The sequence below is a fragment of the Urocitellus parryii genome, chromosome Y (assembly GCF_045843805.1).
Source record: "Urocitellus parryii isolate mUroPar1 chromosome Y, mUroPar1.hap1, whole genome shotgun sequence".
NCBI classification, from domain to species: domain Eukaryota; kingdom Metazoa; phylum Chordata; class Mammalia; order Rodentia; family Sciuridae; genus Urocitellus; species Urocitellus parryii.
The window spans coordinates 17004774-17032558 of record NC_135548.1 but is presented as its reverse complement, the minus strand read 5'-3'; the positions used below and the strand labels follow the sequence as shown (position 1 = coordinate 17032558).

General features: G+C 34.0%; 1 protein-coding gene across 2 annotated transcripts; it reads right to left on the bottom strand.

Annotated features, from left to right (window-relative positions):
* Positions 1-27782, bottom strand: LOC144250932 (secernin-3-like). Of its 2 annotated transcripts, none has more exons than XM_077794100.1 (8): positions 27610-27782; positions 25688-25854; positions 22493-22674; positions 21815-22014; positions 15967-16179; positions 4364-4526; positions 3240-3420; positions 1-418 (listed from the first exon to the last, which is right to left on the bottom strand). In XM_077794100.1, the coding sequence occupies exons 2-8, from the start codon at positions 25841-25843 to the stop codon at positions 242-244; spliced, it is 1272 nt and encodes a 423-aa protein (XP_077650226.1). In that variant the 5' UTR covers positions 25844-25854; positions 27610-27782; the 3' UTR covers positions 1-241. The 2 variants fall into 2 exon arrangements, with proteins under 2 accessions (XP_077650226.1, XP_077650227.1); XM_077794101.1 differs by having other exon boundaries at positions 15967-16029.
* Between the last annotated feature and the right edge of the window lie 3 nt (positions 27783-27785).

Here is a 27785-nt window from a genome sequence, read left to right as displayed (position 1 = left end):
TGAGTACTTAATTATTGTGACAAAAAAAAGTTATTGTGGCTAAAAGAAATAATTGCCTGGAATAACACCTAGCTACCTCATGATATATGTTTGGTTTTCTTTGTCAGTATCTCAGCAAAACTATATGAGTTTTAACAATTGAACTATCACTTGAATGCTATTAAAGAATAATAGCTAAGTAGGTTTACCTCAAGACAATGGATTCTGACTTTGAGGGAGATTTCCACCATTTCTATGATTGCTATGAAGTAATATTTGCCTTATAAATTCTAATTTCATCCTTTGTACTCTGAGGAAAGAGATTAGCAATTTTATCCATATCAAGATGCTTGTTTTGGAGGACTGACTCCATCTTTTTGAATAGTTCTTTCTCCAGCTTCCTCATGTTATCCAGTATTGTTCCTAAACAGTATTTATCCTAAACAATGAAAAGTACACAAATACACATACATGAGTACATGAATCTATCCAAATTCCAACCCACCCTCACAGACAAGATTTGTTCACTGTGGTTTCTACTTCTGGATTAGTTACCCCTCCTAATATGTAAATATAGAAGGAATGAATCTCTATTTTAGACTGAATGAAATCCCTGCGTTCAATTATCAGCATCAAAAACAACAACAACAAGGGCTGGGGTTGTGGCTCAGTGGTAGACATTTGCCTCACATGTTTGAGGCACTGGGTTCATTTCTCAGCACTGCATACAAATAAATGACTAAAGGTCCATCAACAACTAAAATATATATTTTAAAACAGCAACAATAAAATCCCTGCACATAACAAAGTTAACATTCATATTTTTTGCCTCTTTGATGCAAAACACACAAACATAAATGACCCAAAAGTCAACTGAGAGGGGCTGGGGCTGGGGCTCAGCATAGCGAACTTGCCTGACATGTGTGAGACACTGGGTTCAATTCTCAGCACCACATATAAATAAATAAAAGAAAGGTCTGTCAACAACTAAAAAAATTTTTTAAATCACCTAAGAAATAAGCTATGAAAAAAAACCCAGCCAAGTCATTTAATATTTATACCAATAAATATAGAAGATTTTCTATCTCACTAGTAATCAAGAAATGTAAATTAAAACTATCAGTAGGACTGAGTCTCCCTAAAACAAAAAAGTAGTTATAGAGTCAGAACTAGAACACAGCTTATTGATACCACCCTCAAATTACATTATTTTTCCACCACTTTATATTGTCAATCAACAATTAACATCTTTTAAACAGTAACAGCTTCTAATGTTTTTAAACATTTATTTATTTATGTATCGTTAGTTTTAGGCAGACATTATTTTTTTTTAATGTGGTGCTGAGGATCGAACCCAGTGCCTCATGTATGCTAGGTGAGCACTCTACCACTGAGTCACAACCCTAGCCCCGAGCTTTTCATTTTTATCCCAAAATTACTTTGTAATTCCAATCAGCAATTTAATTTACTTTAACAAATATTTAATACTAACTCTATAAAGCTCACCTCCCAGAAGCAGTATAATGGGGAAAAGAGAAGTGAAAGCTCATGAGAGCAATTATGAGCAACAAAGGCTGTGTGGAAACTGCACAGGAGGAGTAAAGGGAAGTTCCTGAAGCATAACACTAAGGGACTTGAGCAAAGACCAAAGAATCAGAGTGCACATCATTGTTCACCACACTGTTCTGAGTGTGGAGAATAAGCTAAGTACATAGGAATGATAGACACCTCAGGCCCAGTCACTTGGGCCCCAGTCAGCATATTAAGTGGGTTCCTATTACTTGCCTCTCATTTCACACCACTAAGCTACAAAACAGTATTTAGACTGTAGACCAGATGTGAAAACAAACTGGTCCCCAATAAAGCAGAATCAGCATTAAGAATTCTTAGCAAATAGGAAGTCTGGCAAAGTGCTTCAAGCAAAAGCAAAATAGTGAAGTGGGGGGAAAAAGGCAGAAAACTATGCAAACATATTACAGGCAAAAATGAGTAATTGCCTGGAGGAAAATTAATTTAATTGATTTAAATGTAGACAGATGTAAATGCCTAGATCTTGAAAAAGTTAAAGGATTATATAGCAAGAAAAATTAGCAAGTGGTAAAAATAGCCAAGAAAAGATATAGGATGGTTAATCTTTTCCTTCATTGCACGTTGTCAATTGATAGTTGCCTTTAGACAGCACTTGTACTTTCTTTTTTTCTTTTTTATTTCTTTCTTTCTTTTCTTCTTCTTCTTTTTTTTTTTTTTTTTGCAATGCTGGGTGGGGATCAAACCCAAGGCCTCATGCATGCATGCTAATGCATGCTAAGCAAGTACTCTACTATTGAGCTACAACCCCAGCCCCATTTCATTCTTATGGGGGGGGAGTTGGACAGGCAAGGGATAGGGAAGGCTGAAGAGGTATATTTTATAAAATTAAGTTTCAATCTATGTCATAAAATAAATACATCTGCTTATTTCTGGAGATTTCAGGTGATATGTTGCTCTTTACAATGTTCACATTTTTAAAATAATAAGCATATATTATTTTTTTTAAAAACAACTTATTATTTTAAGTCTATGTGGCCTTCAATCACTTTCAATTAATTTTCATCTGCAGTTGTAGGATTAAAATTTACTGCCCTTTAGAGTCTTTGTAATTTTTGGTGTGAGATACTAAGCTAATTACTAAACCTCTCTCCTAGTCTTGGATTCCTTATCAGTAAAATGGAGATAACAATAGTACCTATCTCATAAAATGATTGTGCAGATTAAATAAAATAATCCATATAAAATGGTATATGATAAGTGCTTAATAAATGTTAGTTATTATTATGTTTAATATACTAAATTTATCTAAAATAGTCACAACATACATATTCTTAACCAAAAGTAAAAATAATACAGCTTTACTATAGTAATAGCATCTACACTATTTCTTTTTTTTGGGGGGGGTGGGGGTAGAGGGTACCGGGGATTGAACTCAGGGGCACTTGACCACTGAGCCACATCCCCAGCCCTATTTTGTATTTAAAGACAGAGTCTCACTGAGTTGCTTATTACCTCGCTGTTACTGAGGCTGGCTTTGAAATCCAATCCTTCTGCCTCAGCCTCCCAAGCTGCTGGGATTACAGGCGGGCACCATCATCTCCAGCAGCATCTATACTATTTATAATCCTACTTTTTACATGAAGGAAAGAAATTAGTTCTTTAATGTTTAGAATTCAGATTGAATCATACTTTAAACTATTCTAATGATACAACAGATAATATAATAATACCTCATTATTATTTATTACTTCCAAAGCCTGTTGGTGGTTTTGGTAGAGTGGGTGTCTTCTGTCAGGCTTACTCTTTAAGTGCAGCCTCTTTTTAACTGGATCTTCAAGTTCAAATGTTGGTGAACTGGTATCCAACAGTTGTGAAATATGTGGCACAAATATGAAAGGCTTAAGAACTGATCTAGAAGAAAGAGACTTAATTAAATTGACATGTCAAAATGTTTAAAAATTCAGCATTATTCTAAGTTTTCCAAGATTCTCTTAGAGAAGTTTCTGTTAATGATGCTACATAAGTAAGTTGTTCCTGTCATATTAATTATGCTATGCCCAAATCCCAGTGTACAGTGTGATCTCATTTATAGCAGGGGCAATGCTTAATTTAGGGCTGCATTCATACTGACCTACTGAGAGCACAGCACATATACCATGTCAGTGAATGAACAGTTTTCCATTTCCTAAGGTAAGAACAATTCTCAGTGTTATAGACTGAGGATTATAACTTGGAGTGAAAATCAGTACAAGTGTTAATGAAGGGACACAGGTTTCACACTCTAACTTCTTGAAGTATCTTTAACAATATGAAAGTCTATAACATTAAGGGATAGCAAGTACGAAATCATTTCTAAATGTAATGTGGTGTTAAATTTGGTAAGAGATACAAATGACTTGAATCAAGATAGTCTATAAATAAAGTCCTAAAGATATAACTTGAACTACTGATAGTTTAAGTTTTATATGTATGTGTTTTCTATATGTACAAAAGTAAATCTAGCACAACTACATTACTTATTCAATTTACTAACTTATAAATCATCTAATGTCATTAATGTCTGAAATCTGAGTAGAGAAACCTATCTACCTTCTTTTCTTGACAATGTTAAATATATTTGTAGGAAAGAGGAGTACAGATAAGGGTAAATACAAAACTATAAGCCTTTTCATCCCATAAAAAATGAGAACAGTTACACATTTATGGAAATTGCAATCTAAAATTGGCCCAGAAAATCCACCAACAAGTTGTCTTATTTATGTAACAAAAATTTAGTCTCACAGAATTATCAACACACTATGATTCTTCCCCATACCATGACCACTTGCTAGTTCACAGTATTTTGTGACTTTACCTCTCAGGATCAGGAGTCCGCGTAAAGAAGTGAATGCAAGGAAGGTTGGAATCTTGAGGTAAAACAGAAACCATGCTTGCAGTGGTCAGGAATTCTCCCTCCATATTAATGCCACTTGGTTTATCTCGGAGAATTTCCATCATTGTTTCAAATGTTATGTTTCCTAGGGAAATAATTTTAAAATCCATTAAATATGTTTGCATATATATATTTTACAATTACAAACTGCTTTCTCTACTGATAATATAGGAGATATCGATTTTGGTATAAATGAGATATCAACTATAAACAAACTCTGTTTCAACAGCACATTGTCACAGAAAGATATTTTCTTTTAAATATAAAATATGCAAAATCTCAAAAACATTCTAACAGGTAAAAACTTTGTAAGCAAAAGCAATCAATAGTATAAAAATACATTCAATCCTATTGCACTTACAGAATTTTTAAGGCATATTTAGTAATGAAGTGATGATATTTCAATAACCTATTATCTGAGCCTGTCCATTCAATCAATAAAAATATTGTATTTAGTTTCCAATATTATAAAAAATTATTTTTATAAAACAACACATTATTTTTCCTATATTAATTTCTGTGTCTGACATTAATAAGCTTACATTAAAGTGTGGGCTAGAACTTGAAAAAGAATGAAGATGACAAAACACATTATGGTTAATGGAATTTGGGTGTGCATAATCCTGCTGGGCTACTTTAAAAATTAAACATCCATGTGTGAGATGAAACATGTATGTGATGATATATTGCATGTGATTATACTGTTTTATGCTTTTATATTTAATGTGTATTGTTTTTCAGAATTTTTTTTGAGGAAAATAGAAAAAAATTATTTTCTATCTTTAGTAAATATAACATGTCCCTGGTTACACAGAGTTTCAGAATTCAGTATTTGGAAAGCATCACAAAAATTTTTTTAAAGTCATTGATGTTTTCAGACAGCTCTGTTCCTTGCTATACACATTTATAGTCAAAGATGTGGCTCAGAACTACCTTACAGTAACAACAACAACAACAACAAAAAAACCCCTAACCTACCTATATAGTTATTATGGTTTGGATATAAGGTATTTCCCCAAAGTTCCTGTGTGAAGGCAGAAATGTTCAGCAGTGAGAGGATTAGATTGTAAGAGTTGAAACCTAATTAGTGGATTAAGCCACTTGATGGATTAATAATTTGAATGGACTAGTTGGGCAGTAACTATAGGCAGGTGGGAATGACTGGAGGAATTAGGTCTCTAGAGGTGTACCTTTGTATTTGTCCCTGATCCCTCTCTGTCTGCTTTCTGGACATCATGAGTTCAGTAGTTTTCCTCCATCAGCCCTTCCACCATGATGTTATGCCTCACCAAGAGCTCAGAGCAATGGAATCAGCTGAGACCTCTGAAACTGTGAGCCAAAATAAACTTCCTCCTCAAAGTTGTACTTGTCAAGTATCTTGGTCACAGCAATTAAAAAGCTGACTAACACAGCAGTCCTACAAAAATAGTTTGTTTTTCTTCTGACCTATCATTAATTTTCTTCTGCAAAATTTATCACTCCAAATTCCTCCTAAATCAAATTCAAACTCCTGAAAATTAAAACTTACTATTAAGCTCAACTGAAATGACCTTTTCCTCTCCATCTATAAGCATTACTAATCTTTTGTTTATTTGTTGTAGCCCCATCATTAGATTATACATTCCCTATAGAAAAGGATGATATTTCCCTCTATTTACTTCTCATTTATTTAAAAAAAAACCATTTTGGGGCATCTGTTAAGTGCCAGGCACTGTCATAGAAACTAGAGGTGTATATCTATATAGAGATATAAATATGAAGAGATATATCTCTTCATGAATATGATCCAATTTCAACTAAAGTAACAACAGTTAACAAGTCATTGACAATCTCTCCTAAAAAGTTTCAGAATAGGCTGAAAAGTTTTCCTTTGAATATAAGAAATTCTCATTATCAAAAGAAAACTGACACAAGAAAAGACTACTACTCAAAGTAACACATTTAAAATGAGAATCAAAACTTCATGGTAAATAATGGAGTAAAAAGGATTGATTGAACTTTTAATGTAAAATAAAAATATTACAGAAATAAATTTATATAAATATAAACTTACAAAAAACAATTTAGTTTTAAATTTTAACATGCTAATTCTTAGAACAAAGAATGAAGTATAATTTTTCCAACAAAATTTTATGAGAATACTTTATGACTACTGCAGGATGATCATAAAGACAATTTTCACAAAAATATTTGAGGATTACATCAAGTTTCTTAACCCATCATTTCCCAGCATCCAATAATGGGTTGTCACTCTCTTAATCCTTTAATACTGAAGTCACTGTCTTTGAAAGCACTTGATCATATTACCATCCTTAGTTTTCTCTTCAATTAATAGGTCTAACTCTATCCATGTGTTATTTGTCATTGACTTTGTATGAGACTTTTCTTGGGATAAACTGAAAAAATATTATAAAATTCATTGGCAAAAATGAACATTCAAGAATTTCCAGAAATAAAAAAAATTAAATCAACTAAAAATAAAATAAAATATATGATTATTAAAAAAATTGCCAGGATAATTCTGAAAAAGCAGAGTAATAAGGAGGTGTTTTTCATGTCACATAAAAAAACAGTATTATAAATACTCTCATATTGTTCTCTAGCTCATAAAACAGGTTTTGAGGGGCTGGCGATATTAGCTCTGTAACTCAGAGGAAGAGTACTTGCCTAGCATGAATGAAGCCCTGGGTTCAATATATAGCACTGAAGAGAGAAAGAAAGAAAAAGAGAAACTGGGTACCATGGGGCACACCTATAATCCCGCTACTTGGAACACAGGATTGCAAGTTAGAGGCCAGTCTGGGTTAACTCAGCAAAACATGTCTCAAAATTAAAAGAGGGGTGGGGTATAGTCAGCCTAGCATACTTGAAAAATGTTCAATTCCCAGGACTGCAAAAAAAAAAAAAGTCATGTTCTGACTGTTTCAGGTATTCATTCATGTTTTTAAACAGGGAGATTTCCACTACTCCAGTTATTATAGTTATTCCTGGAAGAAGGTAAGTTTAATTCCAAGTACTCCAACACAGGTACCAGTATTCTTTTAACCACTCCATTATTATGCCTCCAATTTATTAAATACATCAGTTTTTTCTTACCCAGAAATAGTACCAGGTTATTTTTTTAAAGAGAGAGTGAGAGAGAGGAGAGAGAGAGAGAGAGAGAGAGAGAGAGAGAGAGAGAGAGAGAAAATTTTTAATATTTATTTTTTAGTTCTCGGAGGACACAACATCTTTGTTGGTATGTGGTGCTGAGGATCGAACCCGGGCCGCACGCATGCCAGGCGAGCGCACTACCGCTTGAGCCACATCCCCAGCCCAGTACCAGGTTCTTAATAACAACAATGAACATGGTATATCCATATTGTAACAAGTACAGTTTGTTTGTTTTTTAAGTAATAAAACATAGTGTCTGCCATCAGGTATTTCAGATAACTTATGTGGAAATATTTAATTGTTTCCTTAAAATCAGTTTTTGGTTTTGTTTTTGATTGTACCCAGGGGTGCTTAATCACTGAATCACATCCACAGCCCTTTTTATTTTTTATTTTAAGACAGGGTTTTGCTACATTGCTGAAGCTGGCTTTGAACTTCCTATCCTCCTGCCTTAGTCTCCCAAACTGCTAAGATTACAGGCGAGCATCAACATGCCCAGCTAAACATAGTTCTAAAGACTTAAATAACTTTCACTTAACATGGTTAATTGACCACAAGTTTTTGTTTGTTTGTTTGTTTTCCTCTCTCCCCAAACTCTACAGTTTTGGGGCTGGAGATATAGCTCAGTGGTAGAGCACACGCTTAGTATGCACAATGCCGTGGATTCAATCCCCAGCACCAAATAATAAACACAACATTTTACAATACTTACCAGAAAGAAATTTTAAAATGAAGTAACTCACAAAGATAAATAGAATAGGGAAAGCAAGAATCTCCCCACACCATTCCCCTAACATGGGGAATAAAAGAAAAAGCTTCACTGGGAGCAGTGGTGCATGCCTATAATCCCAATGGAAGGCTGAGACAGGAAGATTGCAAGTTCAAACCCAGAGTTTAGCAATTTAGCAAGGCCCTAAGTAACTCAGCAAGACCCTGTCTCTAATAAAATACAAAAAGGTTTGGAGATGTGACTCAGTGGTTGAGTGCCCCTGGGTTCAATTCCGGGAGGGAAAATGGAGGGAAGGAAAGAAAGAAAAGAAAAAGCTCATAGCAAGTCTATACCCAAAATATGATTTTTGTGATACTTCAAAAGAAAATTAACTTTCATATACAATAATGTAATGTTCTGTCATCAGTTAATCATGCAACTTACCAACAATTTTATGGTAATGAAAATAGATTTACACAAGTCCATATTCTATGTGGTTTCTTCACAGTATAACCATGACTTCAAATTCAAACAAGAAAAATAACTTACTGAATTTATAGGTAACTTGTTATAGGAGTCATAATTTTCTGTTAATTTTGAAAAACACAGGAAGAAAAAAGGGTGTTACCCAAAAAAGCACCTTTAATGTTAAAACTCGGCAATAAAACAAAAGCCTACCACCCATACTGATCTACTACTATCAGATACATAGCTCCAATACCTAGTGAGATTTAAAAATGATTCAAGTCTAAATTCCTATAAATGCAAGTTTTAATAAAAAACAGTGGCAGAACATAACACTGTGATAATACAAGTATTACAAAAATGTTTTCTGTATTCAAAACCTACAATTCTCAAAATGAAAGGAGGATTTACATGATCACTTGAGTAGGGTAGCTATAAGTAATCCACTAGCAAGCATTGAATAAGTACTGAGACTGCAGTGGCAGGGTTCAGTAAAATAAATGCAAAACACAGGGTGCAATTTCATTGCAATTTAAACTAGTTATTTAAAATACATGAGTGAATATAGATACAATTTGGATATACATGCAGCACAGTTAATAGCCATCAGGTAGGGATGGTTAGAAAGGAGAAAGGTAGGCTCTTCTATCTAGAAAAGTTAGCCATAATGTACTAGTGGACAATTTTCTATGAAAGAATTGGAAATACATTTATTCTTTTGGCAAAGCACAGAAAGCTAGATGAACTATACTTCACACTTGAAAAAAATAAGCTTCATGTCAGATGCATATATTAATATATTCATGTATAACTATCAAACCTACAATTCAGTATTTTGTAGTTAAATATAACAAGTATTATGATGCACTGGGGAATTAATGTTTTATTATTTCTATTTGGTTTTCTTCCTTTTGTCCAATTACTCTAAACCTTACATTCTTGACATTTTCCTTTCCATCTTAATTATGCATTGTTGCTCTTCATTTTTAAAAATTATCTGCTAATTTTATTTCCTGGACTTTATGTTTACTGCCTGAAAAATATACACAACAGTGATCTTTGCTAAACTACCTAGAAGTTACAATTTAATTCAATTCAACCCAATAATGATTCTTAATTAATCATTTCAACACTTATTAAGCACACACAACATAGTAGTACAAGACATTGAGCTAAGTATTAAGAGAAAAATAAAGGTAAATTTAAAAAGCCCTTTTTTCAGTTTCATAGAGAATATAAATGAAGAGCACAAATACATATAGTTTTCTCATTTGTAAAATGAAGATAATATCTACTTCATATGGCTGTTTAAAAAGAAAATGTAAGTGAATAACTTAATACAGTACCTAGCCCTGGATAAGTTTGCAATAAATGAGAGTAGATACTGCTACAACTTTTTTTAAATCTACTTTTATAATAAGTCTAAAATTGAAATATTTAGTATAACATTCTGTATCATTTTTTATATACCTATCCCTATGGAAAAATAGTTTAAATATACTTATAAAATGATAAATTAGCTGGGCATGGTTGTACACACCTGTAATCCCAGTGGCTCAGAAGGCTGAGGCAGGAGGATCAAAAGTTTAAAGCTATACTCAGCAACTTAGCGAGGCCCTAAACATCTCAGGAAGATCCTATCTCTAAATAAAATACAAAAAAGGGCTGGGGATGTGGCTCAGTGGTTCAGCACCCCTGTGTTCAATCCCAGTACTAAAAATTAATTAATTAATACATAAAATAAAATGATAAACTAACATTAAGAAACTTTGTAGAAAATATTTCAAATTTTGACATTGTTTTAGAAATTAAAATATAAGATATTAAATACTTTGAAAAATAACTAATGTGAAATTAATTTGTTTAATGAATACTTGAAAAAAGCAAATATCAATCACTGACTGATCCATCTGAGTAGTTGGTATCTGATTGATTTATAGAACCATTTTATTCTTTAAGTGAAGGAGGATAGAGCAGTCACATGTTTTTTTAGTAAAATGACTCTTTTAGCTATTATCTGCTACTCAGTAATCTAAATAAAATTTATTCTGCCAGAATTATTTGGTAGCAAAGGGGAAAAGTACATTAAAAGTTATTTTTTAGGAGTTAATAGTGACCCAATATAAAAAATGGGAAAAAGATACACTAATAAGTGGACAATTTATAAGAAAATTATAAATTTTCAATAAATATCGGAATGTCTAATCTTACTAATAAAATAATATATATTGAGATAATAATATGCCACTTTTACCTACAAAATTTATAAGGGCTAGTCAGGTGCAGTGGCACACACCTATAATCCCAGTGTTTCAGGAGGCAGAGGCAGAAGGATTATGTGTTCAAGATTAGCTTCGGCAGACTAACCCACAAAATTACAATTATCTTTTACAATTATCTTATATTAGACAAAGGTACCAAAAACATGCACTGGAGAAAAAATAGCCTCTTCAACAGATGGTGCTGGGAAAACTGGAAATCCATATGCAACAAAAAGAAATTAAAACCTTATTTCTCACCACTCAAAAAACTCAACTCAAAATGGATCAAGGACTTAGGAATAAAACCAGAGACCCTGCATCTAATAGAAGAAAAAGTAGGCCCTAATTTCCATTATGTGGGATTGGGCCCCAACTTCCTTAATAAGACTCCTGTGGCACAAGAATTAAAATCAAGAATCAATAAATGGGATGGAATCAAACTAAAAAGTTTCTTCTCAGCAAAAGAAATAATCTGTGAGGTGAATAGAGAGCCTACATCTTGGGGGCAAATCTTTACCCCTCACACATCAGATAGAGCACTAATCTCTAGGGTATATAAAGAACTTAAAAAGCTAAGCACCAAAAAAACACAAATAACCCAATCAATAAATGGGCCAAGGACCTGAACAGACACTTCTCAGAAGATGATATAAGTCAATCAACAAATATATGAAAAAATGTTCATCATCACTAGCAATTAGAGAAGTGCAAATCAAAACCACTCTAAGATTTCATCTCACTCCAGTCAGAATGGCAGCTAGTATGCATACAAACAACAAGTGTTGGCGAGGATGTGGAGGAAAAGGTACATACATTGCTGGTGGGATTGCAAATTGGTGCAGCCAATATAGAAAGCAGTTTGGAGATTTCTTGGAAAATTGGGACTGGAGCCATCATTTGACCCAGCTATCCACTCTCCTGGGTCTATACCCAAAGGACTTAAAACAGCTTACTATAGGGACACAATCACATCAGTGTTTATAGCAGCACGATTCACAATAGCTAAACTGTGGAACCAACCTAGATGCCCTTCAGTAGATGAATGTATTAAAAGAAATGTGGCATATACACAATTGATTATTACTCAGGAATAAAAGAGAAAAAATCATGGGATTTGCAGGTGAATGGATGGAGTTAGAGAAGATAATGCTAAGTGAAGTTAATCAATCCCCCAAAAAACAATCCTGAATGTCTTCTTTGATATAAGGAGGCTGATTTATAGTGGGATAGGGAGAGGGGGCATGAGAGGCAGGGATGAACTCTAGATAGGGCAGAGTTGTTGGAGGGGAAGAGGGGGACATGGGGTTATAAATGATAGTGGAATGTGATGATCATTATTATCCAAATTAAATGTATGAAGACACGAATTGATGTGAATATACTTTGTATACAACCAGAGATATGAAAAATTATGCTCTATGTGTGTGGTAAGAATTGTAATGCATCCCACTGTCATATATAAATAAAAATTTAAAAAATAAAAAGAACTATTTAAAAATGAATAAAAATAAGATCAGCCTCAGCAATTTAGCAAGGCCGTAAACAACTCAGCAAGACTCTTGTCTCTAAATAAAACATAAAAAAGGGCTGGAGATGTGGCTCAGTGGTTAAGTGCCCCTGGGTTCAATCCTGGGTACCCCCCACAAAATTATAAAGGTTAAAAAATAAGTATTTAGAAAATAGGCACTCAACTATTCAAATATTGCTGGTGTTAATTTAAATTGATGTATCTATTCTGGTGGCCACTGTGGCAGTGTGTTTCAAAAACTTTAAAATATATATACATCTTGACTGCACATTCTTCTTCTAAAAACTCATTCTACTAAAATAACCATGGATATGAATATAAGTAGGCTATGAACACTTTATATGATTTTCAGTAATGAAAAACTAAAAATTACCTAAGTAACAGTTATTTGTTAGCTAAAGTATGATTCATACAATCATTCTTTATTATGTAATGATCAAAATACTACTACATAAAAATTGAGGCAATATCAAAATAATAAATATGTATCTATTTAAAGGAAAGTTCTGCAGATACTAAAATAGAATGATCTGTATTATATACTACTAACTTTGGAAAGTTATATGTACAAAAGTATAAATGGCATGCTACCATTTCAGTAAAATACATATACATATTTGTCTCATTAAACCTGTTTCATCTCTGGGAGAATATATAAAGAATTGCCTATGAGGGAAAAAAACTAAGTATTTGGGGACAGACTACAAATGTACCCTTAAATTTTCAATCATGTGAATATATTTATTTTTAAAAGTAAAATAATATCATGGAATAATAAAAGACATGTGAAGGAGTTCTACTTTGAACTTCACTATGTAAGCTCGTATCAGACCAACCCTCCCTAATATAAACTTGGAATAAAAATGCAATGAACAATTAACCTGAGGGCTCTTTACAACTAACAAAGGCAAGAAAATTTGGAGGTGATGTGGATGAGAGGATGATGCATAGGGTGAGTTTCCCAATTTTTTTATGACTGCAACTTATAGGAAGTCCACAGTCAGTGCTGTGCTGGCTGCAACAGATAACCTTGGTATTTCTGACCTCAAGAACCAGAGGTCAACCACAAGCACTGGAAAGTGAAGGGCAAATCCCATAATGCAGAGAGTCAGGCAGAAGAAATTCTAAATTCTCTGTTCAAAACAATAACAAAAAAAGAACACATCTGCCCAAATAGCCCAAATATTCATCTGATCCCTAAATAATCATGTGGGGCAGAATGCAAGAAATGGACTGAAAGTTGAGCCAATGATAGTTTGCAGATTGAGTATAATCAATTAAGATAAGTAGCTGCTAAAACAAGTTATCCATTTCTTATTAGGTAAATTTGGTGTTCTGTGGATTTTAGGGAATTGGTTCATTTCCTCTGAGTTAATGAATTTAGGAGCATAGATTTATTTGTAGTATTCCTTTGTTAGTTTCCTAAAGTCTGTGGAGCCTATAATGAACTCTTATTTCTGACACTAGTCATTTATATCTTCTTCCTCCCCAGAATTAGACTTAAACCAGCCCCAAAGGAAAGACTACTATAGAGCGATCCTAATAAGTCTTAAAAATAGGCCTAAAGGAATGAAATTACTAAAATTCCAACAGTGTTTCAAAGAATACAAAATTGCAGCATTCATCAAATAAAATCATAATGCCCACCATCCAATCAAAATTACTAGATCCTTGAAAATGCAACTCCCCCTCCCGCAAAAAAGATGAAAATTTGGTCACCGGAAGACAGACTCAAAAATTATGGAGATGATATTGTTAGCAGACAAGAATGCTAAAATTTCTATTACATTGCTATATGACGAATATGCTCAAGGATTTAAAGAAAAACACAAAGGTAATGAGTAGACAAATGAAAGATAAAGAACCAAATGAAATTTGTAGAGATGAAATACAATATTGAAAATGAAAACATCACTAGATGAGATTTAACAGCAGATCAGATAATACACAGGAAAAGTCAGAATACTTGAGGACATTACAGGAGAAGCTATTATAGTATAGATAGAAACTTCATTCTTTCATCAGAATCCCATGTAATTTAAATGTTTTCAGTGCAGTTACATGTAGATTTATTATAGTACATTTTCCATTAGATAGGTAATTTGAGTAAAATCTGAATATGTATTGTATCAAATATTCACATAGTAGAGTTAGAAATACACATATGCTGAGGTCTTGTATGGTTTACTAATTCCAAAACAACATTTGTTTCTCAGCCCCACACAGGTAGCCCACAAAATAAATGTGGTTGAGAGTTCAATCTCTCATAAGAGACTGTATTGACTTATAGCCTGAGAAGGCAGGAAGCGCAACTCTAGGCTAGGAATCTAGGCAAGAAGTACAGTAGTATTTTTTAGATTTGTACCTTGGGAAAGAGCCTAGCTCCTATTTTCCAAACAAGTCTTTGACCTAGCCATCTATGCTTTCATGGATGTTAAAACTCTAGCCTGTAAGGCTTAGCTCCAATGCAGAATCCCCCTGCCCTTTGACCCAGAGATGAGGAGGACTGTCTGGGGGTGGAAATATTCCAAATCTTGCTCATATTATAGGTTTTCTCTTCATTTTTAGAACCTGGTGATTTCCTATTCTTGTATTTGAACTTAGTTATATATGCTTTTAATGACTATTTTAATCAATATTTCTGAAGTTTTGAAGTGGGAAGGAGGGAATTCTTGTATCTGCTCAGTTTGTCTTCTCAACCAGAACTTCTAGATATAATTTACAGTAATAAAATAACCAATAAGAGTACTATCAAGGGGCTGTAGCTGTAGCTCAGTGGTAAGCACTTGCCTTGTATATGTGAGGCACTAGGTTTGATCCTCAGCACCATGTAAAAATAAATAAACATACTGTATGTTTATCTACAACTAAATAAATATTTTTTAAAAGAGTAATATCAAAAGATAAATACAAGAAGTAGCAGCAAGAGTCAAAGAAGCATGTTTCCATGTTTCAAAAAATTCTGAGAGCCAGGTAGGGTGGTGCACGCATGTAATGCCAGCAGCTCAGGAGGCTGAGGCAGGAGGATCACAAATTCAAAGCCAGGCTCATCAACTTAGCAAAGAACTGGGAATGTAGCTCAGTGGTTAAGCAGCCCTGAGTTCAACCCTGGTACCAAAAAAAAAAAAAAAAATCTGAGAAGTAACCACAATTTTGTTTGAAGAATATTAACATAATTTTTTTTAAAGTTTCTAAGAAATGAAAATCTGAACTTTCACATAGAATCATTACCTTCCCACAATTATAAATTTTACACATCTCAAAAAATAGCTTATATCATCATACTGTTTTCAGTTTTAATGACTATATTTTTATTAAATATAATTCCTAAAAACAGATTTATCACTCCTACATTATATCCACAAAAATGTAATTTGTTATTTTGACATTATTAAAATGCTAAAATTACCTTTGTGTTTATTCAGAAGCTTGTAGCCCTCACAGTATCTGCCTGATGAAGTCATCATCTTGGCTGTGTCAAGATAAGAATATGTTGCAGCAAAATCAAATTCCTTTTTACCATCCCACCATCCTTTCTGCTTAGCATAGTTTCTCATGTCTGGGTGTTCTTGGTCAATCTTGGTTGTTATAGAAAACTGATTAGAAATATTACGAACTCCTTCTATTTTCAAAGAAAAGGGAAATGAAAACGAAAAGTTATGTTTAACATTAATGTTCCATCTATACATTATAAATTCTTAATCACTATTTAAATGTAAACATAGACTTCTAAATTTTGTACTATGTTCATCTATTGCATATTCTAAGAGACAATTTTTAGAATTAAACTTTTTATGTTCAGATAATTGTAGATGCATATGCAGTTATAAGAAATAATCCAGGGAGAAACTGTGTTCCCTTTACTCCATATCCCCCGACAAAAACATTTTGAAAAACTAGAGTATAAAGTCACAATCATAATACTGGTAATGATACAGTCAAGAAAAAGAATGCTTGTACTACCACAAGAATCCTTTATGTTGCCCCCTCTTAGAGCCATACCCACTGTCTCCCACCCGTAGCATACATGAACTCCAGGCAACCACTAGTTTGTTCTCTTATTTCTCTAAATATTAATTCTAAAAATCCTAGCTTTTTTTTTACTCAACATAATTCTCTTTTTTTAATATTTATTTTTTAGTTTTCGGCGGACACAACATCTTTGTTTGTATGTGGTGCTGGGAATCGAACCCAGGCCACACGCATGCCAGGCGGGCGCGCTACCACCTGAGCCACATCCCCAGCCCCTCAACATAATTCTCTAAAGATTCATCCAGCTTACTGTAGGTATCAACAGTTCGTTCCTTTTTATTGCTGAGTAATACTCAAGGATGTGGATTTACTATAGTTTCTAACACTATTTTTTTTAAATCATAAATACATTGCTTGCAAAGATATTGTGGCACAAGTCACAAATAAAATTTTCCACTAAAATACAAAAGAGGAAAAAACAATAAAAGTCTGTTCACAATAAATTATATAGCTGATGATAAATGAAAATTGACCCAACCACTCAGGAGAATCACAAGTTTGAGGACAGCCTAGACAACTTAGGAAGACCCTGTCTCAAATTTTTTTACAAAGGGCTGAGAATGTAGCCCAGGGGTAAAGTGTCCCTGGGTTTAATCCCCGTACCACAAAAATAAATGTTAATTAATTAAAATTGATAATGTTTTGAAACTGATTTAAAAGACAGCTGCAAAGTAAAAATCAACTAAGTAATTATTCTACTGAAGTAATACTTGGGATAGTCTCACTATAAAATCAAGACTTAAGTCAAAATAGAATCAAGGATAGTGATGAAGTTTCCATCTAAGAGATGATTCCCTATAATCCAACAATTCAGTTTTTTTAAATCAACATATATTTTAATTGACACATAATAATTGTACATATTTATGTGGTACAGTGTAGCATTTCATTACATGTATAATAATGTCTAATAATCAGACCAAGGCAAATGGGTGTATATTATATCAGACATTTATCATTTCTTTGTGTTAGGAACATTCAAAGACAACAATTTAGTTCTTGGGCTCACTTAGAAATAGAAAAACTGGTGACAAAACGTACAACTGGATAATGAGACCCAGTGAAGGTGCTTATTTTGCATGACCTAATGAGACTTTTTCACAGAATGTTGAACTGTGTTGAATAGAATTCATTTGTCTTTTCATGTAGCATATTTGATAAAATTAAAAGTGCTTAATGATATAATAGGGTCAATTAACACAATCAGAAAATAGTCTAAGTTAAACTTTATATATTAAAAAAGATAAAATACATAAAATAAAACATAAAACAATATATATAAAGCAAAATATATAACAAAATGTCCAACAAAACAACTGGCAATGATCTGTTTTGAAAATAATATCCAAATCCTCCAAAGCTCAAGTCTTCCTTTATGAAGCCTTTCTGAACTCCCCCAGCTTACAATGACCTTTCCTTTCTTTAATATTCACAGCATCTATGTGTATCATTCATACAACAATTAACATTTTTACATGTATATATTATCTCCTTAGTAAAACTAGGAGATCCTCCTGGATCTCAAACATAATCACATGATTATGTTTGAACACACGTTGTGCTCTAGTGAAAGAACACTGAACTGAAATCAGGAAGATCTCAATTCCAAGTTTTGCATATACCAGTCTCTTACATCTCTGGATTTCCTCACTTGAAAAAAATAAAAGGAATATATGATCAAAACAAAACTATGGGAAAGAAAAAGCAAAGCATTCTAAAGCAAACAACTTGTGTTGTTCTACCCAATGACATAAAATTTTGTTTTACTATTATATCATCGTACCCTTTCTTTTTTACTGATAACATTAAAATTAAGCATAATAGTGGGATTTATTATTACATATTAGTACATGCACATAATTTAGTCAATTTCATTCACCAGTACCTTCTTTTCCCTCTCCTCTATCCTCCTCCTTGTCCCTTTCTTCTACTCCACTGGTCTCCTTTCTATTTTTATGACAACCTTGCCCCTGCCTTTTATTTTCTTTAGCATCCACATACGAAAGAGAATATGACCATTGAGTTTCTGAGTCTGGCTTACTTCATTTAACATAATGTTCTCAAGTTCCATCCATTTTCCTTTAAATTACACAGTTTCATTCATATTTATGTCTGAATAAAACTCCATTGTCCAAAGTACATGTATGAAGGCACAAATTGGTGTCAACATACTTTATATACAACCAGAGATATGAAAATTGTGCTGTATATGTGTAATAAGAATTGTATCCGGGGCCGGGGATGTGGCTCAAGCGGTAGCGCGCTCGCCTGGCATGCGTGCGGCCCGGGTTCGATCCTCAGCACCACATACCAACAAAGATATTGTGTCCGCCGAGAACTAAAGAATAAATGTTGAAAGTTCTCTCTCTCTCTCTTTCTCTCCTCTCTCACTCTCTCTTTAAAAAAAAAAGAATTGTATTGCATTCCGCTGTCATTTATTTTTTTAAAAATCAATTTTAAAAAGCTCCATTGTATATATATGCCACATTTTCTTTATTCACTTATCCATTGATAGACAATGTTAAGGTCTGTAAACAAGTCAAAATAACACCTGGTATTTTGCCAGGGGAATGTTAGAGTTCGTAAACAAGTCTGGATGGTGCCTGGCAAAATGCCAGAGGGAGTGGTTTGAAAAGTAACAAAAGCGAGCCATTAAGTGTGGAGATTCCTTATTGGTTGACTGATATATCTACTTTATGCTAATTAAGATAAGCTGTGCAAAATGTATAAATAGCTCTGTTGTCCTACAATAAATGCTCCTACTCCTGCTGTATCAATCTACAGAAGTTATTCGTCACCCCCCCACCCCCGGCTATTTTGCTGCAGCCGGACTGCAGCAGATCTGGCATTTTGCCAGGCAGGCACCATCCAGACTTGTTTACGAACTCTAACATTCCCCTGGCAAAATACCAGGTGTTATTTTGACTTGTTTACAGACCTTAACATTAGACACTTACAGACAGACATTGGTTCTATACCTTGGCTATTGGGAATTGCATTGCTATAAACATGAGTATGTATGTATAGCTATGCTGACTTTAATTCTTTTGAATAAATATTGAGGAATATCATAGCTGCATCATATGATCTTTCCATTCCTAGTCTTTTGAGGAACCTCCATACTGATTTCCATACTGGTTATACAAAGTCATAATCCCATCAAGATCCCATAAGTATTCTTTTTCTCCTTCATTCTTGCCAGCATTTATTATTATTTGTATTTCTTGATTACTGCCATTCTAATTGGAATAAGATGAACTCTTAGGGTAATTTTGATTTGCATTTCCCTGATTGCTAAAGATGTTGAAATTTTTTTCATATATTTGTTGACCATTTGTATTTCTTCTTTTGAGAAGTGTTTAATTTTTTTCCCCATTTATTGACTGGGTTATTTTATAGATTTTTAAAGTTCTTTATATATTATGGATATTAATCCTCTGTTGAAAAACTAGCTAGCAAAGACTTCTCCCAGTTTGTATACTCTCTTCATGCTCTTTTTTTACTTTGCTGTACAGAAGCTTTTCAATTTGATGCAAACCCATTTATTAATTTTTGGTACTATTTCCTGAAGTTTAGGCGTCTTGTTGAAGAAGTTGTTGCTTGTCTGTACCTATATGTTGAAGTGCTGACCCACTTTAAAGTTGCCACGTTTCTGGTCTGATTCCTAGGTCTTTCATCCATTTTGAGTTGACTTTTGTGCAGGGTGAGAGGGAGCTCAACCTCAAATTCAGGGTGAGTTTCATTATTCTACATCTGGATATTCAGTTTTCCACACATTTGTTTAAAAGGCTATCTTTTCTCCAAAGTATATTTTGGGCACCTTTGTAAGGATCAGATGAATGTATCTGTGTGGGTCTGTCTCTGTGTCTTCTATTGCATTGCTCTATGTGTGTTTTTATGCCAGTTCTGTTCTGTTTTTCTTACTAGCTTTGTAGTGTAATTTAAAATTGGGTATTGTGATGCCATCAGCATTTTTTTTTATTTTCTTTGAGTTGCTTGTGATATTCAGGATTTTATATTCTTCCATATGAATTTTTGGACTGTTTTTTCTAGTTCTGTGAAGAATATTATTGGTATTTTGATGGACATTGCATTGAATCTGTAGATCACTTTTTGTACTACGGCTATTCTGCCTCTCCATGAACATGGGAGATCTGTCCATTTTCTAGTGTCTTCTTCAATTTCTTTCTTCAGTGTTCTATAATTTTCATTATAAAGGTCTTTCACCTCTTTGATTAGATTTATTCTTTCTTTCTTTCTTTCTTTAGGTTATTATGCATGGGATTGTTTTCCTAATTTCTTTTTCAATGGATTGATTATTGGTGAATAGGAAAGTTACTGATTCTTGAATATTGATTTTGTATCTTGATACTTTGTTGAGTTTGTTTATTAGTTCTAGAAGCCTGGGGGAACTTTTTAGATCTTATAAGTATGGGATAATATCACCTGCAAACAGTGATAATTTGACTTTTCCCTTTACTCTTTGTATCCCTTTTATTTTATTTCCTTCTCACATAATTGCTAAAATTTCAGAAAATGTATTGAAATATATATACTCGTGAGAGTGGACATTCTTGTTTCACTATATCCTTTCTAACCACCAACCCAAAGACATCCATCTCCAGCTCCATTCCCCTTTTCTCACCTCCATACTTAAGCATGAAAGAATTTTGGTGTTCAGCTCAAAGTTAAAAGAGGACAAGATAGCAAGGGGTTATTAAAAGAAAAAAAGCACTATAAAATAGCCAAAAACTGATGCACATAAAATATACACACATTATATGAAACTCATATAGCCAGAGATAATGCTACCTTTTAACCTTTTCAAGAATGCACTTCATAGTACATGTTCTTTCCAATTTTTAACTTTTCCCCTACAGGTTACCCTTTATTTTGCTGGAATATAAATCTTCAAAGACAATGAAATGCAATATCTGCAGTTAAGGGTATATTTTATTAATAGTAAATTAAATCACACAAAAAAAGTTGTCCATCTAGATTAATTACCACAAGAGCAAGTTATTAAAGCAAAGTCATTCCTTATGTTCTTCGTCTTCTGCATGTGCCCATTTGCCCTACTGCTTTCCCCTACAGGCCGAAGCAGTAAGACCTGCCACAAGAAACTGAGCAGATGTGCCACCATATTCTTGGATTTTCCCCCCTTTCAGAATTGTGAGCCAAAATAGATTTGTTCCCTTATAAATAAAAAAAAAAGTTTTCCATACCTTTTACTTTTTCTGCTGCCCAATGCTTCCCTGCAGTCTCCAGAATCCAGGCTTCATTCCTATCAGCTATCAGGAAACTGTTGTGATAACTAAATTCCATCCTGCCCTCTCTACAGTTTCCACCCTGGCCATATTTCTCTAACAAATCAACAATGACCTTGAGGGCTTTTTCAGCTGTGTCAGCTCTTTCAAGGCCAAGTCTAAAATAAAAATATTAAAATAAACTTTGTTTATTTTTCTGAAATATTTTCATGCTCATATGACTTTGTGTTTACATTCAAAGCAAAAATTCTTTCAAGTTAACAAATAATATGAAATCTAATTTTTAAACTTTTTGACTTGGTAATTTATCGGCAAGTTGCTTTATATCTGAAATTCAGATATCTCATTTGTAAAATTATGATAGTAATACATATTCCATAAGGTTATTGTGTAAATTACACAATTATATTAGGTACTTCCAATGAATCATGATTTCCCTCTCCTTCCCTTCTCCCAATTAGTGATCTTTGATAGCCATGAAATTGCATGCTGAAACTCTAAAACATTTTTATCTTTGATACTATGAAGTATCAAAGTCCAAAAAAAGAAAAATTGAAAAATAAAATAGGTAAGAATTATACCAAGATTTAACAATTAGACAAGTTCTATAATGAAAAAATATAACACACAAATAACCTGACAAGGTCCATGCCCAGTAGTGCTTCTTCATCACAAACTTCTTCTCTTCCCCATACAGCTTCATTCCCAATGCAAACTCCATGCTCATTGGCTCCCATTTCTGCCCCCCACAACCAAGCAGGGCGACTAAGGACAACAGCATATGTTTCTGGAACTTGATCAATTTCTATATAAGTACACTGTTAAAAAAAAAAAAGTCATAGCCATAACCACAAAACCAAAAAAAGTTATCAAAATCTAGAATTTCAAAAATCATTCAAAAGATACACCATTATCAAAGAGGTCAATGAAATATAACTAAATTGAAACTTTTAGTAATAAAGGCATTACTCTTAAAAATATTCAGAATTAATGCTAAATCATTTATTCATCCAAATAATGGCTGAGTATCTCCTACCGTAAAGTAGTCTGCTAAAAGAGATCTTAGTTATAAAGACTTAATCAATACAAAGCTTACTTATAACAAACTAAGACTTCTACATTAAGACACAACAAAATATAAAGTACAAGGGTCATGAAGAGAAGTGAACATGAGGCACTACAGAAGCTCAGGAAAGATTTCTAGTTGTAAAGTCTTGAACATTTTTTGCAAAGGAAGATGTATAGGAATTGATGATTAAGAAAGGAATTCTCCAGCTGCGGTTGTGCCTCAGCAGTAGATCACTCGCCTAGCACATGCGAGGCCGTGTGTGCGAGGGCCTGGGTTTGATCCTCAGCACCACATAAAAATAAAATAAAGATATTGTGTCCATCTACAACTAAAAAATAAAATATGAAAAAAAATGAATTCTCAACCTCAATGTCCAGTGTTTCCTAATTAGGCACACATATGGTAACCCCTAAATACAGGAGTATTATCATAGAAGTCTATATCACTTGTGGAAGAAGTCCATCAGGTATGTCTGCAGCAGTGGAAAGAATGAGAACCACTGGTTTACAAGATAGCCAGATTTAAATATAGAGATAAAGTGGAACCGGTATCCCAGATGAATAAACAGTTTCAGAAAAAGAAAAAATATATAGCCTAATATATAGAAAATGTCTAATATATCTGAGTGTTAGAATGTCACAGAATTAAAATACAAAAAGTACATAACTTAGCAATAAAATATAAAGTGAAACTTTCACTAAAGTTCCATAGTAAATTATTTCTTACATAAAAATTTTAAAGGATCCTTCAATTCATTTGTATACTATCAAGTGACTGAATAAAATGCATGTTGTTAGTGCTATTGCAGGGCTTAATAAACCTTTTAATGAGTCATAAACCTTTATCCAGAATCTGGATTAACTTTTCTTATTCTACACCAATCAAAATCTTTTTTGTCTAACAAACTTCCTAGTGAAGCTTTCCTTGATCCCTAGTCTGAATCACATGTTTCTCCTATGCTGCAATATGTTGCTTCTACTTAAATTTATCATTTAATTTATAGTGGAATTAGTTGCATATACCTCCTATTCCAACTGTAGACTCTGAATTCCCATCAGACAACATCTGAATCTTACAGCTGACTTTAAACTCCTTGCTCTAACATGCTTGCATGTGAAAAGTATTCTAATATTTCATCAAAGAATAATTTTCATTAGTTATTTCAATTGCTTCCAAATCATTGAAATAAAAATCAGAAGCCTATTTCTAATTCAATTATTTTTCATATTTAAATTCTTGAATTTTAACTTCTATTATCTCTTCCAAATTGCTAGTTAATGATAGTAATGGGGCTGGGGATGTGGCTCAAACAGTAGCGCGCTCGCCTGGAATGCGTGCGGCCCAGGTTCGATCCTCAGCACCACATACCAACAAAGATGTTGTGTCCGCCGAAAACTAAAAAGTAAAATATTAAAAAATTCTCTCTCTCTCTCTCTCTCTCTCTCTCTCTCTCTCTCTCTCCCTCTCCCTCTCTCCCTCTCTCTCAAAAAAAAATGATAGTAATAACTGTTTTATGATATTTTTAAAGTAGCATATTGCTAATAAAACATGTATTTCAGATTTCCTGTTTTCTGGGATACTTTGGTTTGCAATTTGAAGCAATGAAGATCTCTGACATGCTAGAGGGCTCTGCCTGTTTTTTGTGTCAATTCATGGCCTTGGTGATTTGTCTATAAACTATTCTAAATTCTGGCTCCTGGTCAGAATTAGACAAATGCCTTTTGTGAATAACATGCCACCCCAGAACTCATCTAGGAACGGGTTGTCTTGTAAGCAGAGTGATGCCTGACTTCTTAAAATTCATTTATACTCACCTTCTGTGGCATCAAGAAACATGAACACCCATGGGATATTCTCATTGAAAGTTGTCACATATAAACCAGTGTTTTTAAATATTAGAGGTTACACCTAACATTATTCTCTGATCAAAGGAAGTTTTCAATCACTGTTGTGTAAAAAGAGTTACGAAATAATAGTGCTACATCTGGAGAAACAATCCAAGGGCCAGTGGGAAACAAAAATTCAACATCATCTCAAATAGAAAGTTGGGGACCCTTCTAAGAGTGTCAGATAGAAGCAGTTTTTCCCTTGGTGGACTGTCTAATTTTTTAAAAAAGAGAGAGAGAGAGAGAGAGAGAGAGAGAGAGAGAGAGAGAGAGAGAATTTTTTAATATTTATTTTTTGGTTTTTGGCAGACACAACATCTTTGTATGTGGTGCTCAGGATCGAACCCGGGCCACATGCATGCTAGGCAAGCACGCTACCACTTGAGCCACATCCCCAGCCCAGGACTGTCTAATTTTTATTGCTTGGTATTAAGTGGAGAAATTAAGCTATAGATTCTGGTGTTTAAGACAACCTTGGTACTCTGGCGATGTGAGGACTGCACTGCCTCTTAGAAGATGGACTAATATCTATGGGTGTTATCTTATACTTTTTTAATGACATTCTTTTAAAAATGAGTTTCCGGGCTGGGGTTGTGGCTCAGTGGCTGAGCACTTACCTAGAATGTGTGGGGCACTGGGTTCAATTCTCAGCACCACATTGAAAAAATACATAAATAAAGGTATTGTGTCTATCTACAACTAAAAAATATTTTTTTAAAAAACGAATATTTTTTTAAAAATGAGTTTCCTCTGTTGTACATATTTATGCACTCTTTGTGAGGTGAAGGTGCTTCCCAGATTTAGACTTGGAATGAAGGCAATTTTTAAAAATAAAGATTTGAATATCTAGAAAATAAAAACATATATTTTACCTACCTTAAGAGGTTCTCTGTTATCATGAACTGCAGCAGGAAAATAAACTACCTCTTGTACTTCATCACAGAGTCTGTCTGAATTTTTTCCAAAAATAATCCTCTTATCAATTGTTGCTGGGGGTAATGCCACAAATGTATCACAGGAATAGGGCTCCATTTTCTAAACAACTACCAATCACATAGAAGTTTTTAAATAACAAGAGAAAATATTGTTAAGTATATACAAAACAAATACTCCTACTCTCTGGCCAAGGGATATTATTACCATGTCTAATAAAGGGTGTTCATTAAAGCTTTAAATATCATAAACTATAATACAATAATCAACATGACTTAAGAATCAACCATGAACTACAAGAATCAACAAGAAAATAGCAATGTGAACTACTTTCTTCTAGTTGATGGGTCAAATTTATTCTCTAAAACCTTTCTCTCCTAAAGTCTCCCCTGAATTTCTTTTCATTATTCCTATATTCGGGAATCTCTACACCTAGCCTACTGTTATAAAGGCTATATTCTATATATTTGTGCACCAGTCCTCTTATTGGCAATAAAATCCTTATGAGGCGAGAGTATGCCTTAATTATCTTTGTATTGTTATCATTGAAACTTACAGGGGGAAAAAAAAACATGTTTTCAGTATTTTCTCAAAATAAGAAAGAAAAGGGTTCCTTTGACCTAAGGAAGAATATGCAGAGATTATAATATTAAAAAGACAGAAATTTTGAAACAGATTCACTACTTCAAATATAAAAAATGTCAATGAAATTCCAATTGTCAATATTTTATGGTGGAAGTTCACAAATATAATTTGTAAATCCTGATTGTAGAATTTCATATGTAGATTGTCTTCACTAGAAATTTGAAAAATTTAAATCATCAATTTTAGTAATATACTTAAGTATTCTATACTTTATTTTGCTTTCAGAATAGACACATTGTTTTAGCTGTTTATTTTATAATGCCCAAACTCCTGAAGTTTTTCTCTTCTCAATGATGAGAAAGAGGTCACTATCCTTATTGTTCTTTTCTTTGAGTATTTCAACTTTTATATCTTGCATCTCCTTCTATTTGTGTTCCAAAGTTGGTTCCACCACTACATAACTTTGACAAGCTATTTAATTGTTCTATGCTTGCAGGCTCAATAGTAGAATAAAAGATTAAACAGAGTTATTACGGGGATTTCAATTAGACAAGTTAAGAGTTTTGCTTAACATGAAACATAGTAGATCCTCAAATGAAAGATGTTATTATCTGGCAGAAGAGTAAATTACACAAATAGTCTAGTCTAAACCCCGCTAGAGGACTTGGTTGATGTGTGCTCTATAATAATAGCAGCCATATCTATTCAAAACCCTGGAGTCCTGACGTCCATCACGCTGCACTAGGAGATCTCAACTATCCAAGAGGGGTCGTCAGGGAAGCTAGGTACAATTGCTGCCTAGTTAGAATGGTACTTGGCCCATTGAGGACATGAAACTTGGACTCTCACACCATTTATCACTCAACAAATGTTTGCTGAACATCTTTCTGCACTAGGGAACGTACAGCTGGAAATAACTAGAAACAAAAGGAGCTCCCGCTCTTGTAGAGCTGACATTCTATTTTATAGCTTTCAAAAAGCATCACAACGTTTGAACCTCACAATCGTACTCCAGTTAAAGCGAGAATTACTCTCTCCACAAGACAGGTGAAAAACCCGGTGCAGAAAAGTTTTTGCAACTCGTGTCAGCGTTCAACGAAAGCAATGGGCTCGAACATCTGACAGCTGGTAGAAAGAGCCGCCACCGCGGACCCAGTACACTGCGTGAGACGATCAAACGGCTGTGGCCGCGAGTCCCGCGGTCAGGCAGCGCTGCGCCGCAGCTAGTCCAGGGCTCTGGCCTCCGCTGCGCACGTTCCTCCCTCTAGCAAGCCCCTCACCTGGCCTCTGCGCTTCCAGAAGTGACAGCTGAAAGTAGCGGGAGGAGGCGCCAGTTGACGGAAGCTGTCACCTTTGACCTAGGAAGTTCCCGCGGCTGCTGGAGGCGCAGTTCCGGTTAGGCGGCAGAGTTTGTTTACGTTGCTCGCTGACCGGTTGGTTGCCTTCCTCAGCTCGG